The 16,802-nt window shown below is 44.4% G+C and overlaps 1 protein-coding gene across 1 annotated transcript in view; it reads right to left on the bottom strand.

Moving 5' to 3' along the window:
- Positions 1-5,579: 5,579 nt before the first annotated feature.
- Positions 5,580-16,802, bottom strand: part of LOC137351789 (AP-1 complex subunit mu-1) — a 154,406-nt gene continuing 143,183 nt past the window's right edge. Inside the window, exon 11 of the mRNA XM_068016620.1 lies at positions 5,580-11,246. Coding sequence (XP_067872721.1) covers positions 11,224-11,246 — 23 coding nt within the window. The 3' untranslated portion in view covers positions 5,580-11,223. The remainder of the gene's footprint in view (positions 11,247-16,802) is intronic.

Here is a 16,802-nt window from a genome sequence, read left to right as displayed (position 1 = left end):
ACACTGTACCCCATCCAACTCACCCCCCACACACACTGTACCCCATCCAACTCACCCCCCACACACACTGTACCCCATCCAACTCACCCCCCACACACACTGTACCCCATCCAACTCACCCCCCACACACAAACTATTCCCCATCCAACTCACCCCCCCCACACACACTGTTCCCCATCCAACTCACCACCCCACACACACTGTTCCCCATCCAACTCACCCCCCCACACACACTGTTCCCCATCCAACTCACCCCCCCCACACACACTGTTCCCCATCCAACTTACCACCCCCACACACACTGTTCCCCATCCAACTTACCCCCCCCACACACACTGTTCCCCATCCAACTTACCCCCCCCACACACACTGTTCCCCATCCAACTCACCCCCCCCACACACACTGTTCCCCATCCAACTCACCCCCCCCACACACACTGTTCCCCATCCAACGCACCCCCCCCCCCACTCACACTGTACCCCATCCAACTCACCCCCCCACACACACTCACTGTACCCCATCCAACTTGAGCAGCTTCGTAGTTGGCTGGCTTTATTAAAAAAAAAATCGGAACTGTCGATAAGGTCAGAAATGAAGAAGCCAATGCAGATTTCCGAAATCCCAATGGCATCCATCCACCATATGGCAGATATTTCTCATTCTTGTGTTATGCCAATATGCTTTGTAGAATGATTCTTTAATCCGGAGATCTGAATTTATATTTTTTGTAAAAAGATTTTTTTTTTTTTTTAAAAAGACCAGCTAAAAGGATGACTTTGCTGGCAGCTTAAGATGGCTACCTAATTTGCAACACTGTATCCTACACTGCAATGCTTGTGAGGAGGGAGATGAAATGTCTGCTAATTCCCCAGCAAGAACCAAGACACAGGAAGTTTAAAAGGAACTACTGCTAACTGCTATGTTTGAATCATTGAATGGCTGTCATGTGACAAGCCACTCCCCATCTGTGGTTTTAAGCTGGTGTTTTCTCTGCAGAGGAGTAGTAACTGGACTCCGATATGAGCAGACCCTAAGTGGGGGCCCCTCTTTTTCTCTCTCTCCATTCCAGCTTGAAAGCTTTCAAATCCTGCTTGTTGACTGACCATCTTTGCATACTCTGATTACAATCAGAAACCTCATTGGAGAAAATGATCCACATCGCTATCTCCAAGAGACTCAACGAATCAGTCACCTCTTCAAACTAAAAGCCTCTGGATTACTGATTCAGCTAGAAGCCAGCTGAATCACCAAACTCCACAGACTCTATACCTTTTTTATGGACTCTACCTCATAATATGCCTTTCCCTACTCTGCAACCTATTTGTGTGCGTGTGTATAAACCTCTAGCGTGCGTGTGAGAGAGTGAAAGTTGGCATATTATTTTATTAGTTCGGTTTAGGTACAGTAAAATTAACCTCTTTCTTTGTTAACTCAAGAAAACCTGTCCGTATGGTTCTTGTTATGCTTATAACAAGAACCAAACAACTACTGAATTGGCCAGAGCATCCACTTTAAGAATTAAACCTGTTGTGATCTAACAAGGAGAAGGAAAAGAGGGAAGCCCTTCAACCCTTCCTCACTTGATCGTAACACCTGCAATATGTACTTAATGGCAATTCTAAACAGTGCGGAGAAACAGAGGGACCTGGGGGTGCATGTGCATCGATCTTTGAAGGTGGCAGGACATATTAAGAGAGTGGTTAGCAAAGTATATGGGGTCTTGGGCTTCAAAAATAGAATACAAAAGCAGGGAAGTTATGTTGAACCTTTAGAAAGCTCTGATTAGGCCCCAACTGGAGTATTGGGTCTAGTGCTGCTCACCACACTTCAGGAAGCACGGTCCTTGAGAGGGTGCAGAGGAGATTTACCAGAATGGTTCTGGGGATGAGGGATTTTAGTTACAATGTTAGGTTGGAAAAGCTGGGCTTGTTCTCATTTGAGCAAAGGAGATTGAAGGGGAGATTTGATAGAGGTGTAGAAGATTATGACAGGCTTGGATAAGTTAGACAAGGAAAAGCTGTTCCCATTAATTCATAGTACAAGGACTAGGGGACACAGATCTAATGTTGTGGGCAAGAGAGGCAGGGGGAATGTGAGTGAGAACTTTCTTAGGGAGCAGGTGGTAACGACCTGGAACTCACTGCCCATAAGGGTAGTGGAAGTGGAGACAGTCAATGATTTCAAAAGGAAATTGGATGGCCACTCAAAGGAAATAAACTTGCAGGGCTATGGGGATCGAGCTAGGGAGTGGGACTAACTGAATTGCTCCACGGAAAGCCAGCAAGGACTCAATGGCCTCCTTCAGTGCCCTAAATAACTATAAACTGCTTGTGTCATGCACCACTACATTCCAAAATTGCACATAAATAGGACAGCTGAGTGTGCATCATTTACGAATAACAAGGGTGTGGACTGAAAACCAGTTTGGTTCTTTGTTTGATTTAAGTTACATGCATTGAACTGTGTAATAAATAATACTGCCTCTTCAAGATCACTGAATAGAAGCATCCCTGAGATCTTGACTCATCAAAATGAGGAACCGGTCATATTCAATGCCTAAAGGATTCTGACTTAATGTAACCTTGGTGACCAAATTTCCAGCGTTAAGAGTGGAATGTTGAAAGTCTAAAGAGAATGGTGAAATTACAACAGTACATTTCTCTCTTGCTAGGTCATATTTAATGATTTATTCTTCAGTCCCTGAGAGCTTTTTGTTCACTAAGCTGAAGACAGACAGCTTTCTCCAAGGAGAGCTCCTGATTTGCTCAGTGTCAATGAAAATGGCACCCATTTAAGTAGCACCTGTCACACCCCCAGGTTGTGCCCACTCTCCCCTCTTCCTCAACGACCTTCACAGAAACTGGGTCAATAAATGGGGGAAATCTGGTACATAATTCCACATGTTGCTGTGATACTAACAATGCACCATCTGACGACTTTAATAAACTACAATGTCTGAAATGTTCTTCGTTAAAGTTCAATTGGCATTTAGTGAAGGTTCTTCAGTCCTGTACAAATGTCACTTTTAAAATGGAAAACACTCAGAGCTCAAAATTAGGTGGTACCATGGGTTCAAATACTGTCTCTACATCCCTGGGAGGTAGGATAATCAGCTAAGAATAATCGGATGGAAGCCCGTTCTCTCAAATGATCTAAGGTTCCTAGGAGAAAGAGGTTTGTGCAGCGTCTGGTATCTGAAGTTAAAGGATGGCTCGGGTCTGCAAATGAAACCCGACCCGAGCCCGACAGAACCACATCCAACCCGAGTCCTTTCATTTTTTCCCACGCCCGACCCGACCATCAGTTAACCTACCTTCCGTTTTGCACATTGTTACTTATCTACACAAGCTTAAAAACACTAACTAAACCACCTTTCCAGTCCAAAAAGTACATTAACATTGGAGCCACTTACCGGAAGTGGTGATAGAGTGTGTCCGACCTGGCCTGAGCCCGAATGCTGGACCCAGAAGTGCGACCCCACCCGAACCAGACACATGTCGCCGGGTCCGGGTCGGGTAGCTATGCTCTATCTGAAGTGAATGGCGACAAGTTCATCATGCAAAACTGGCTTGCATTTGCCACAAATTAAAACAAAACTGGCTATCTCAAAGAAAAGACTTGCATTTATATAGCACCTTTCAGGACCACAGGACATCCCATACCTCTTTACAGCCAATGAAGTATTTTAAGGTAGGAAATTCGGCAGTAAATTTGACCACAGCAAGGTCCCACAAACAGCAATGTGATAATGACCAGATAATCTGTTTTAGTGATATTGATCAAGGATAAATATTGGCCAGGACTCTGGGGATAACTTTAAAATAATGCCTTTTTTTTTTACATCCACCTGAACGGGAAGACAGAGCCTCAGTTTAGTGACACACACAAAAGACAGTGTGTGGAATTTTATGCTCTCCCCTGCGGTGGATTTGGAGGCAGGGTGAGATGGTGGCGGGGGTGGGGGGGGGTTCCCACCACCATCCCGCCTCGGCTGAAATTTAGGCCAAGGTGAGAAGGCCTGTGAACGCCAATTGACGCCTTTAACTGGTTAAATAACACCCAATGAAGTGCCTCTTCCCGCCGCAGTCACAATTACCCATGCGGCATGCAGTCCTGTTGCTGGACGGGAAGCACGGCATGAAAAACCATGTGAGCTGCTTCCCAGCTCCGGGAGCTGGGGGCACTTAGTGCCTGAACGAGGGACCCAGCATTGGGAAGGTGGGGCCTGCTGAGGGACAGCCCCCTGCCCTTACTGCCAACCCCCTTCTGGCTAAACCCCTCCCACATTAACTTACCCTAGGTCTGGGTCCAGCAACGATCCTCAGCCTCCAGGATTGTCATCTCCAGCAGCAGCTGCTGCCTCTGTGCTGGTGCTGAAGCTGAAGCTGCCAGCCTCTGATTAGCCAGCAGCTCTCCAAGGATGGAAGGCCTACCGCTGTCGACTTGTGCCCGATTGGCACAAAATTCTGCTGGCCTTCAGGAAAAGAGGCGACACGGGGCTCTTGGTGTCAGTTTCCCCTGACATTGAGACACCCGCCGTCAGCATAAAATTTCCCCCAGTACCTCCAACAGTTCAGCACTTCCTCAGTACTTCACTGGAGTGTTAGCCTTGAGTTCTGTGCTCAAGTCTTGGAGTGGGATCGAACCTAATACCTTCAGCTACAGAGGCAAGGGTGCTACCATCTGAACCATGGCTGACACCGAGAACAAGTGGCAGTTTGACATTTGCATGTCAAACATGAAGACACTAAGATAGCTGGCAAGGTGAAAAAGAGGAACTTTTAAAAACAGTTGCCAAAGGCAGTTAGTTCTCTTACAGGTTGGGCTGTAGAGAAGGATATTTCTTTAATGATGAGAAACTAGGATCTTTGGAGAAGCATAGATATATGGGTGTCCATGTAGACAAATCACTAAAGGTTAGTGCACAGCTACAAAAGGTGATCAGAAAGGCAAATGGCATATCAGCCTCTATCGCAATGGGATTGGAATTTAAGTGAGGAACTTATGCTTTAGTACGTAGAGTGTTGCCAGAAAGACCCTTTTAGAAATTCTCCAAAATTCTGAAGGAATATCAACCATTGCTTCATAAACTTCGACATAACAGAACGCGTGGCCGCTGCTGTATGCAAGAATGTTTTAAAGAGAAAAAACTGGAGCGGATGGTCTTAAAGATACATGCGAAAACTGTCTGAAAAGTCTTTAATGGGGCATGGACGGTTTTGATTTTCTGGGCTATATATCCCAGCTTATCCCTGGTTACTCAGTTGAGCCCAAATGAAGGGTAATGGATATTACCATTTCTGTAAATTTTAAACAAAATTAAAGAAACATACAAAATTTAGAAAAGTTAACACAAGATGTGTATGTACACTGTTACTACTGACCAAGGGCACCCCATACACTTTCAGTATTACGTGTGTGCTTAACAAACTAATCTGTGCTCATCATCACATCACTACAAATTTATCACGTGTGTCTGGTCACTATCACATCAATCCACTCTTTAGAACAGGTCAGTGTTACGGAGTTGGCACATCTTGCCGATAACCTCTACATAAAACACACACAAAACAGAATGTGTTTTGTGATTTTTTTTATTAGTGATGTAAAGGATATGATAAATCGATATCATGGAAGGAAGGCAAATGAAATCGACATCTGTAACAGGCAGAGAAAGAAAAAGCTTTAAGAAACCCAACGAGCCACATTCATCGGTTTACCCAGGCATCTGAATAGTTTCGCGATATGGCCACACTTTGAGAGCTATCCACCCTCTGGAGCCAGTCAAAGTCCATAGAAGAGTTAATATTTGGGACTTCCCAGGATCTGCATCCTCCATTCAAGCTCACTTTTCACATGTTAAGATAGACACAAGATAGCAAGGCCAGGTTGCATAGGCAGTCCTGCTAATTGGTGGTGCCTCTCGGCTCAGAGTATGTTGTGGGCACGAGTTCTCCTTCAAGTGGGGAACATGACTGCAAAGAAATGCAGGCACCCAGTAACATGAGAAAGCACTCCAAGACCAAGCCACACTAGACCCCATACATACTAACTGCAGTACAAACACTTTGTGTTTTTGAGAGAGCCAAGTCAAACTTCAGAATGATTTTGCTGCACTGGTGGGTTTTGTTTTCTGCACACAATCCAACCTAGGACTTCCAGGAGAGTCGGCTCCAATCAAGTAAGTAGTTTACTACTTGAATCGTTTTCTATGAGCAGGCTGCTCCAGAGGAAATGCATTCCACACCAACAAGCAGCTTCTGGTTTTGCTGTTTGCAACAGGTTCACAAGGATAACATTTTGGAAATATTCCAGACCTTATCATGAGACACGGTCTCTTCAACCATCGTTCATGTTTTTACATTGCAACCCACAAAACCGTCCATCACAGTTCTTTCAGGCAATACTGAACACTACACAACACAACTTCCCAAGAGAAAGCAGAAACTAAATGAGATGGAGCCATCTCAGGGTATAGAACTGCCCACCCTTGGAGATCACTGCCTAGAACATTACCCTCCTCTCCTCCCCCATTGCCACAGAATTCAGAGATGGCATCAGCTAAACAAAACCAAATTCAGCTGATGTAAAGTCAAGTACTGATTTTTACATCATCCTATGGACAATGACACTGGTTTTCACCCCGATTTTTATCTCCTCCTTTCTGGAGAGAGATAGATAGATGTTGGTGCTCCCTCTCGCACCTCACCCAAGCAGCTACTGCTCATTCATGAGCCTTGGCATTCCGTGTGGACAGGCCTCACTCATGGTCAAATAGCCTATTACCATGGAGTTTACCCATGTCCCCAACAGATGCCAACACACGTGCATATTCCACCAGGAGTCTCTGCAAAGAGAAAACAGAAGCAGCGATGCTGGTTGATCTTCACCCTTTAGCGTTTATAGATTTCTAAAATACTGAATTACTCACTAGGGCCATAATACATTCATGTGCCTCTGAGCATGTGGTTATTCCTGTACAAACGACTAATGTCCATTACTATTGAGCCAATAACAAAGAATTGCCACTTTGGATGAACCTTTGGTTCATTCTGGGTGCAGAAAATAAGAGAATTAATGGATGCAAAAAGCATCTTCTTACCAAACAGCCACAACCAGTGGTGAGAAGGATGACCTGACATCAGACTGCCCTGGCCCTCAATGGTAAGCTATTGCATGCTTTAATTTAGCACAGTTTGGGATTCATCTATCCTTGGAATTCACAGCCCTCTAAAGAATGCTTGAAGTAAAAATGGCTTTAGAGAACTCAAATTATAGGACTCCAAAATGAATGTTTTTGATTTATGTCATTACATTTCCTTTAAAAAAAAATCAGGAGTATCAGGGTGGTTATTGTGTAAAGGCTAGTTTGAAATATTCCAATGTTTAAAGCAGATGCGTCAGACTCAATACCAACAGTTCTGCTATGTTGTACCTATGTCCTGGAACTTAAAGGGCATTTTTCACTTTAGCAGTCTTTCAAGGCTGCTGTTGGAGTGTGCTACACATGGCCACATACATCCCCTAGACTTTGCAGTGTAAGGTCCTCTGTGGTTCAGTTCGCTGGCCTTAAAGAGCAGCTACAACTTGAGCACTGTCTCAGTGGGCAACATTGTGAGACAGACAGTTACCACACACATTCTGAAACATAAGGAGGAAAAGGTAATTTCCCAACACGCAAACAGGCTTTGAAACAGACCCTGTTGCCTTGGAAACTGCCTTGCTGCTCAATGCAAAATCAGAGACTAATGCCTGAGGGGGAAGATTTATTACTTCTTAATATTGGGAAATCGTAAGTATATTACCTCCAGATTCTAAATTTCAGAAAGAGTTCAGTTTGTATGTAATTGGCATTTTCTGAGGACAGTCTGTGCTGTTTTAAATCATTAAGCAATGCTATTAAACTCCATTACGTCTTGCCAATGGTAAATTCAAACCATCAGAGAAACGTATTTGAAGAACTAACCCTACCATTTCCTTTGATTGTATAGAGGCACACTTCGCACCAGGAGATCTGGCGAAAGGCTAATCACTCTCCCTCTTTCTAACTCACTTCTTTGCACTGGTCCTCCCCACATATTGCATCATTCTCGACTTACATACATCTAATGCTGATTGCGAGGTGGTATTAAACAAACACTAGGCTGCCCTTTGGGGTGTGCTTGCCCAGTGATCAGCGATGAAGCTGGAATTAGTATCTTGGCAATGATGCATCCGAGGCCTGAACCCATAGCTACCACTGTGGTGCATGTGTTGGTGCTCCACACACTAAACATTTCAAATACTGTTCTTTACATAATTACACTATTCTAAGTATGAAGGCTAAGTGCTGCCTTTCCAATTCTCCTAGTAAAAGCACCAATGCTTTCACTAGTTTAAGGCACCAGGGAGAGGTAGCCTTCCAGTACATCAAACAAGTGGCCAGTGCTTACGTGCGAGCTTCGACAGCAAATACCAATATGTGACTTGTGGAGGGCATCACAGCTGAGCTTGATAACATCCCTGGATCCACGCACCCACACTTCCAGCAGGATCATTCGCTAGCGAGCAGCCGGTCTCATTCCTCCCTCTACCCTCTCCTAACCCAGACGCACTGTCAACAATTGTACTCCTACTGTGGGCCAGGCTGAGATCAGCAAACACAGCACAATAGGGGATCCATGCCCAGATCTTGCTTGACTGTTGGGGTGATGGATATTGGCCCTGAATTTCCTTGGGGTTCTCCAGCCGTAACTTCAGTGGGAAGTGGGCTGAAACCCTAGGATAAGGGGTTCAGCGCCTACTGTTCTGCAAGAGAACTCCAGCGCTAAATGCACGGCAAATGTCTTTATCGTAAACTGTTGAGGGATGAAGAAAATGCGATTTAGAGGGAACTGTGTGATAGATTGGATACCACGTAGACAACCACCTTTGTCTCTACCCTGCATGATGGAATGCTGCTTGCTTGCACCTGCTTCAGCTGCTAGGCTTGCCTCAGAGCATGCCCTGTCCTCCATGACTGTGGTGGATGCTCTAATCGAAATTGATGCCTGTATATGTGATATAGTAACAAACCAGTTTCAGGGTCTGAACAAGATAAGTCACTGAACGGGGCAAGGACCTGACTGAAACACCTCATTTGCTTTCACCAAACACTGACCACTGCATGAGACTAGCTGATCAGAGTGGGCCTTTACTACAGGGCCTGGGGTTCCATATGCACACAGCGTTATACTCTCAGCACAAAGTGCCCCTCCCCTGCACTAACTCATGCAGCAGTTTTCTGGTACCTCATCCAAATGGCAGCACATTGTGCGTGGCTGGATATTCAATCACAGGAGGAATCACAGTTGAGCCCAAACCCAGTCAGTCTGCATTTTAAGGGCCAGGTATGTGTGTTTTACAGCAATGGTTACCAGATAGCAATGAGTGGGTACCCCTAGCCAATGGTTTTTCACTCTCTAGAGACACAGGCCAGTTGTAACATTGCAGCTGCCATCTCTGCCAAAATCAGGTAACTCAGAATGAAGGATCAAATCTGGGATCATCTGCTTTGTCTAACTCAGTGTCATGCAGTGACCTTAACCATTGAGCCCTCGAGTAGCTGTCTGGATACCTTTAAAAGCTGCAGCTTCCTGGGGCACAGAATCACACTAAACAGGTTGTCAGTGCCTCTTTTAGCTTAACCCTGCAACATGCTGTTTGAAAAACTTTTGATACAGATTGTTGCAGCATTGCGTAGCAATTCCCCGCAACAGGGTTGTTTACACAGTAACAGCGGCACTGGATTAATCAGTCTGACCCAGAAATAAATAATCCTGTGCCAGCCAAGAACCATATCAGATCTGCAGTCCATCAGCACTCATTCCAACATTGTTCTTTAAACATTTTATACAGCATTGCACACATTTCTTTTTAAAGTAGCATATAAAAGAGTTAACTGTTGAGAACATATTTCTTTGAAGCAACCTGCTATCTGAATCAGCCCTGCATTCCCTGCAGTTTGAGAGCCAGATTAGCCTTTGGTTTAATCTATGACTTGTTTGTACTGAGAAGGAGTCCACAATCAGAGCTCAGCACTCGGGTCTGTGTAGGTCTGATTACCGGAACTGCCATGCAGCAGCTCTTTCTAGTACTTTTAACAGCAAGATTTAAAATAAAAATCTAAATCTCCCTCCTTCAAAAACAAAATCAACATGCACATATATCAGACAAAATGCCTGTACTGCAGACTTTAAATTTCAGACTGGCAGGTGAATCTGAGGCAGTATGGAAGGGGAACCAGCAGGGGTGAAGAAAGAGAGAGAAAGAGGGAGCGAGGGGGGCAATTGGGAGGATGAATGGGTTAGATGTTCTATGGAGACTCAGTCCGCTCACTGTCCAAATTGGCAGTGTGACCAAATTAGAACATACTTAGTGTTGAGCTGGGTCTGATCTGTGCTGGTGCAATTCAGTTTGCGCAGTATGCTGTGGAAAACAGATGTCAGATTTCAAAGTGAATCCAACCTCCATTTGCTAGTCTGAATGGGCCTTGACACATGGAAAGATCTGGAATGGCAATGCCAGCTTCTAAACCACCTGGGGTTTGAGCAAATATCCTTTTACAGGGACATGTGCTACCTGATTTCACTCTAGATATTAAGTTACATTTGTATTAAAAAGGAAAAGAAATAGTTGGACAAAACTTGGAACACATATTTATACCTGTGAGGAGGGCACAGGTATTCTTTGTGGTTTTGCACCTAGTGGCTACCTTAATTAATTGGGGTTTGAAGGAACAGGAACGCTCCTTGGAGTGTTCTGATTCAGGATTGAGACAAGACAAAACACATGTAACACAACTGTCAGCCAACAAGACTCCTGCCTGCATCAAAATACAACCGCTAAGCAATGGCAACGTTAGAACCCTTCGGGAGCACTCCAAGTTCAAGTTCAGTCCGGCAGTTTAACTTGCTTGAGTGCTGAGAGAGAAAAAAAGATAACAAAGAAAAGTCTAACTATCCAAAGAGCAAGAGGAAGATTTGGCAATGACATGGAGGTGTTGGGAAAAGGGACAGAAGGGGACAAATACTGCCTGTTTTTCTTTCAGCTCCATGGATGAGTGCAGTTGAAATGTTTAACCTTCTTCATGAAAGATGGTGCTATGACAGAGACCTGAAACATGATGAATACACCTAATATTTTTACATAATCCACTGAATTGGATCCTCTCCTCCCAATTACTCTTCGGGTGCAGCCTTCCTTCATTGCGTTCGTAGTTGGTAGTCTGCAAAACAAAATGAGGGAGAAGTTAGAATCAAAAGATGGCAACAATATTGGTACACAATCCAAAATGAGACAGAACAAACTGGAAAGAATATAAAGATGCCTCGCATAAGCACGCACTGTACATTGCATAAGGAAGATTGCAGCCTGCATACTTTGTAACAACGCTCATATACTTGCGGGCAGTAATACATCATATAACACTCTCACTCACTACAGGTTCAACTAGAAGTCATACAAAACAAAAAACTACTTCTTTCACATACCTGTGGCTATATGGCAGTGCAACCTATCCCAACACCACATCATTCATCACCCTAATCAAGTGCAAAGCAAAAAGGGTTGACTTCATCAGCACAGATTATACCTAAAGCCAAGAGCATCATGCTCCCATGATCACAATCTCTGTTGCTCCCAGCTGTAATTTGTACAAAACTCGCTGTCAGTCCTCAAAACAACTCCACCTTCTCTTCCTGGAGGTATCAATCGCCAAGCCTGATTAGATGTTTACATCCCCGCACTTGCTGCAGGGGTTGCTGTATAGTGACCAGGAGCAGGAACCTTTGGTCAATTTTGTCCTCCCTAGCCCAGGAAAGCAACGGCCAATTCCAGCACCCTGCTACCGTGGCCAGATCAGTCAACTGAGCACAAAAGTAGCAAGCCAAACCCTCCTGGTCTGTATGCCTCAGCTACTTACTGGGAACACTCAATTAGCCATAAGGGAGTTCTCAAATTTTCTTACTCCTCTGAAGTTGTTAGACTAGATGTTGCCATGGGTTTTGAATGGGTTTTCATTTGGGTTTGAATCCAGTCTAGGCCTAAGGTGGAAAGTCAGCTTTCTTCCTTGGATGCAAGGGTTGTGCATGAAATGACAAGCCAGCTCCCAGTGGGCACAAATCTGCCGCTTACTGGTAATCTCAGAGTGAGGATAGTTAGCACAAGAAGTGCAGCGGTCACTCTAGTACACTACAGAGCATCCATCTAAGGTCAAAAAGGTGCTTAACTCAGCCACAGGCCGTGCTGTACCTGACCAGGAATGCTTGATGCAGATACTGAGAAACTGTTCAGTTTTCTAGAATACTATCTCCCAGCCTAAATTTTTGAATAAATTTCTTTAATAATTTCACTTACAATTTCAAAACTAAAAACAGTATTCCAAAATTAGAGACTCAGGAATTTTTTTCTCCAATTTTTGGTCATTAGAAATTTACGTAAAATTGTTCTGCAATTCGCCACCTCAGACTGCTTCATACATGTCCAGTGAAAATCAAAGCAGCAGTGGTTAAACTGCAAGCACATCACAAGCAGGACAGTTACGCAAAAGATCTGAATTTATTGGATTCAAACTCACTAGTACCTAGAAGCACAGTAACTTGAAATTCCTACTCCAAGATTGCATCATAACCTGTAAGTGGCCACAACAGCTGTCTGCTTGACCCTGGGCAGACTACTTCCAGTGGAAAAGAATGGTTGCAGGATTCCACGAACATAGGAACAGCAGTCATCCATTCAGCTACTCAAGCCTGCTCAATTAGATCATGAGTGATCAGAACCTGAACTTCACTGTCCAGCCTTTGCTCCATATCCCTTGATTCCACAACCTAACAATTTATTGATCTCACTTGAAAGCATCTACAACCTTTTATGTTAAAACTTAAGAAATGAAAAGCCCCCTGAGAATTTTATATGTTTCAGTTAGATCACCTCTCATTCTTCTAAATTCTAGGGAATATAGGCCGAGTATATGCAAACTCTCCTTATAGGACAATCCTCTCATCTCAGGAATCAGTCCAGTGAACCTTTGTTGTACTCCCTCTAATGCATGAATATCCTGTCTTAGGCAAGGAGACCAAATCTGTACACACTGCCCTACATATGGTCTCACCAAGGCCCTATATAACTGTAGTAAGACTTAGAGTCATAAAGTCATTATGGCACAGAAGGAGGCCATTCAGCCCGAGTCCATGCCAACTCTCTGTCGAACAATCCCGTCAGTCCCATTTCTTCACTCTATACGCATAGCCCTGCAAGATCATTTCCCTCAAGCGCCATCCAATTTCCTTTTGAAATCACTGATCGTCTCCACTTCCACTACCCTTGTAGACAACGAGTTCCAGGTCATTGTCATTCACTGCGTTAAAAAGTTCTTCCTCATATTCCCCCTGCATCTCTTGCCCAAAACCTTAAATCCCCTAGTCCTTGTGCGATTGGAAACAGTTTAGTTACTCTTATACTCCAATCCCTTTGCAATAAAGGGTAGCATACTATTTGCTTTCCTAATTGCTTGCTGTTTTGACATGTTAACTTTGTGATTTGTGTACAAGGATACACAGTTCCTCTGAATACAACATTTCCCATTTTAAAAAATTCTGATTTTCTAGTTTTTTTTTTACCAAAGTGGATAACTTCACACTTCCCCATATTATATTTCATCTGACAGGTTTTTGCCCACTCAACCCATCTATATCCCTTTTCAGCCTCTTTGCATCCTCCCCACAGCTTACTTTCCCAGTTAATTTTGTAACATCAGCAACAAGTTGTATTTAAATAGCAACTTTAGCATAATAAAACGTACCAAGGAGTGTTATGAAGCGAAATTGGACACCAAGACTCATAAGGTGATACTAGTGCAGATGGCCAAAAAGCGTGGTCAAAGAATGTCTTAAAGGATGAAAGAAAGGTAGAGAGGTGGAGGGGTTTAGGGAGGGAATTCCAGAGCTTAGGCCCTAAGCAGTTAAAAGCATGGTCACCAATGACAGCAATTAAAAGCAGGGATGGAGGAGCAAGGATTGGATGGACTTGAAGACTTTAAAAGGATGAGAATTTTAAAGCTGAGGCGCTGCTTGACCGGAATTTAGGTCAATGAGCACAGCGGTGATAGGGGAACAGGACTTGCAGCAAGCAAGGACATAGGCAGCAGAGTTTTGGAAAATCTCAAGCTTACGGAGGGTAGAATATGGGACGCTAGCCAGTATTGCATTGGAATAGTCAAATCTAGAGGTAACAAAGGCACACTTGGTCCCTTCATCTAAGACATTGATATGGATTGTAAATAGCTGAAATTTTTTCTCTGAGGGTAGTGAGCCTTTGGAACTCTCTTCCTCAAAAGGCGGTGGAAGCAGAATCTTTGAATATTTTTAAGGCAGAGGTAGATAGATTCTTGATAAGCAAGGCGGTGAAAGGTTATTGAGGGTAGGCAGGGATGTGGAACTGAGGTTACAATCAGATCAGCCATGATCTTACTGAATGGCGGAGCAGGCTCAAGGGCCTACTCCTACTTCATATGTTTGTATGAGACCCACGTGCTGACCCTTGTGGTACCCCACTAGTTACAGCCTGCCAACTGAAAAATGACCTGCTTATTCTTACTCTGTTTTCTGTGCAGCCAATCCTTAATCCATGCTACTATATTCCCAAATCCCATGAGCCATGATTTTGTGTAATAACCTCGTGTGGCACCTTATCGAATGCTTTTTGAAAATCTACATCCACCGGTTCCCCCTCATCACCTCTGCTAGTTATATCCTCAAATATTTCTAACCTTTGGGGGAAAAAGTTCAACATTTCCACTGTCCTTTGTATGAAAAATTGCTTCCTGCTTTCCATCTTGAATGCCTGAGCTCTAATTTTAAGATTATGTCCCCTCATTTTTGATTGCCCCACCAGAGGAAATGATTTCTCTGTAACTACTCTATGGAATCTTTTCAACATTTTAAACACCTTGATCAGTTCACCCTTCAATTTTCTACACCCAAGGGAATGAATATACAAGCCAGGCTTATTCAATTTGTCTTCATAAATTAATCCTCTATGCTCTGGTATGCTAGTTCTGCAATCTGGTTTGTGCAACAGGTAGGAGACAAGGTGGACCTAAAGGGCAAGTTGGCCAAGAGTTGCTTGCCCCCCTACCAGTCAGTTGGAGGTCAGGGTGCAGACTTTTGCAGCTGATCCTGCGCCTCTGCATAGGATACCTTACAAGAGATGGGAAGAAAATAAATTAACTTCATCAAGCGGCATTTGCTTAGCAATAACCTGCTCAGTGACGATCAGTTTGGGTTCCGCCAGGGCCACTCAGCTCCTGACCTCATTACAGCCTTGGTTCAAACCTGAACAAAAGAGCTGAACTCAAGAGGTGAGGTGAGAGTGACTGCCGTTGACATCGAGGCAGCATTTGACCGAGTATGGCATCAAGGAGCCCTAGCAAAACTGAGGTCAATGGGAATCAGGGGGAAAACCCTCCGCTGGTGAGTCATACCTAGCGCAAAGGAAGATGGTTGTGGTTGTTGGAGGTCAATCATCTGAGCTCCAGGGCATCACTGCAGGAGTTCCTCAGGGTAGTGTCCTAGGCCCAACCATCTTCAGCTACTTCATCAATGACCTTCCTTCAATCATAAGGTCAGAAGTGGGGACGTTTGCTGATGATTGCACAATGTTCAGCACATTCGTGACTCCTCAGATACTGAAGCAGTCTGTGTAGAAATGCCACAAGACCTGGACAATTATCCAGGCTTGGGCTGATAAGTGGCAAAGTAACATTCACGCCACACAAGTGCCAGGCAATGACCATCCCCAACAAGAGAGAATTTAACCATCTCCCCTTGACATTCAACGGCATTACCATGGCTGAATCCCCCACTATCATGCTAGGGGCTACCATTGACCAGAAACTGAACCGGAGTAGCCATATAAATACCGTGGCTACAAGAGCAGGTCAGAGGCTAGGAATCCTGAGGCGAGTAACTCACCTCCTGACGCCCCAAAGCCTGACCACCATCTACAAGGCACAAGTCAGGAGTGTGATGGAATACTCTCCACTTGCCTGGATGTGTGCAGCTCCAACAACACTCAAGAAACTGGACACCATTCAGGACAAAGCAGCCCGCTTGATTGGCACCCCATCTACAAACATTCACTCCCTCCACCACCGTCGCACAGTGGCAGCAGTGTGTACCATCTACAAGATGCACTGCAGCAATGCACCAAGGCTCCTTAGACAGCACCTTCCAAACCCGCGGCCTCTACCAATTAGAAGGACAAGGGCAGCAAATACATGGTAACACCACCACCTGCAAGTTCCCCTCCAAGTCACACACCATCCTGACTTGGAATTATATCGCCGTTCCTTCACTGTTGCTCGGTCAAAATCCTGGAACTCCCTTCCTGTGGGTATACCTACCCCAAATGGACTGCAGCGGCTCAAGAAGGCAGCTCATCACCACCTTCTCAAAGGGCAATTAGAGATGGGCAATAAATGCTGGCCTAGCAAGTGACACCTACATCCCATGAATGAATTTAAAAAAAACTTCAGCGGGTGAGGGCAGCAGAAATGAGGGAAAAAGCCACGGGACCACTGGGTATATACGAAACCTCCCAATGGTGAACTGCAAAAGGACACACAATGGGGGGGAAAACGACAATAAGAGGTGAAAATCGACCAAAAGTTCTTTCTTAAATAAGACGTGCACGTTTGAAAAGTTCCAAGTCTTTTAATAAGATCCCATCCAACAACCTCACATCTGTATACAGTTTGTGTGCGTTCTCAAAAACTGCATCTGAA

The sequence above is a fragment of the Heterodontus francisci genome, chromosome 36, assembly GCF_036365525.1.
Source record: "Heterodontus francisci isolate sHetFra1 chromosome 36, sHetFra1.hap1, whole genome shotgun sequence".
NCBI lineage: Eukaryota > Metazoa > Chordata > Chondrichthyes > Heterodontiformes > Heterodontidae > Heterodontus > Heterodontus francisci.
Note: the sequence above shows the minus strand (reverse complement) of the source record. Positions and strands in the feature narration are given on the sequence as shown.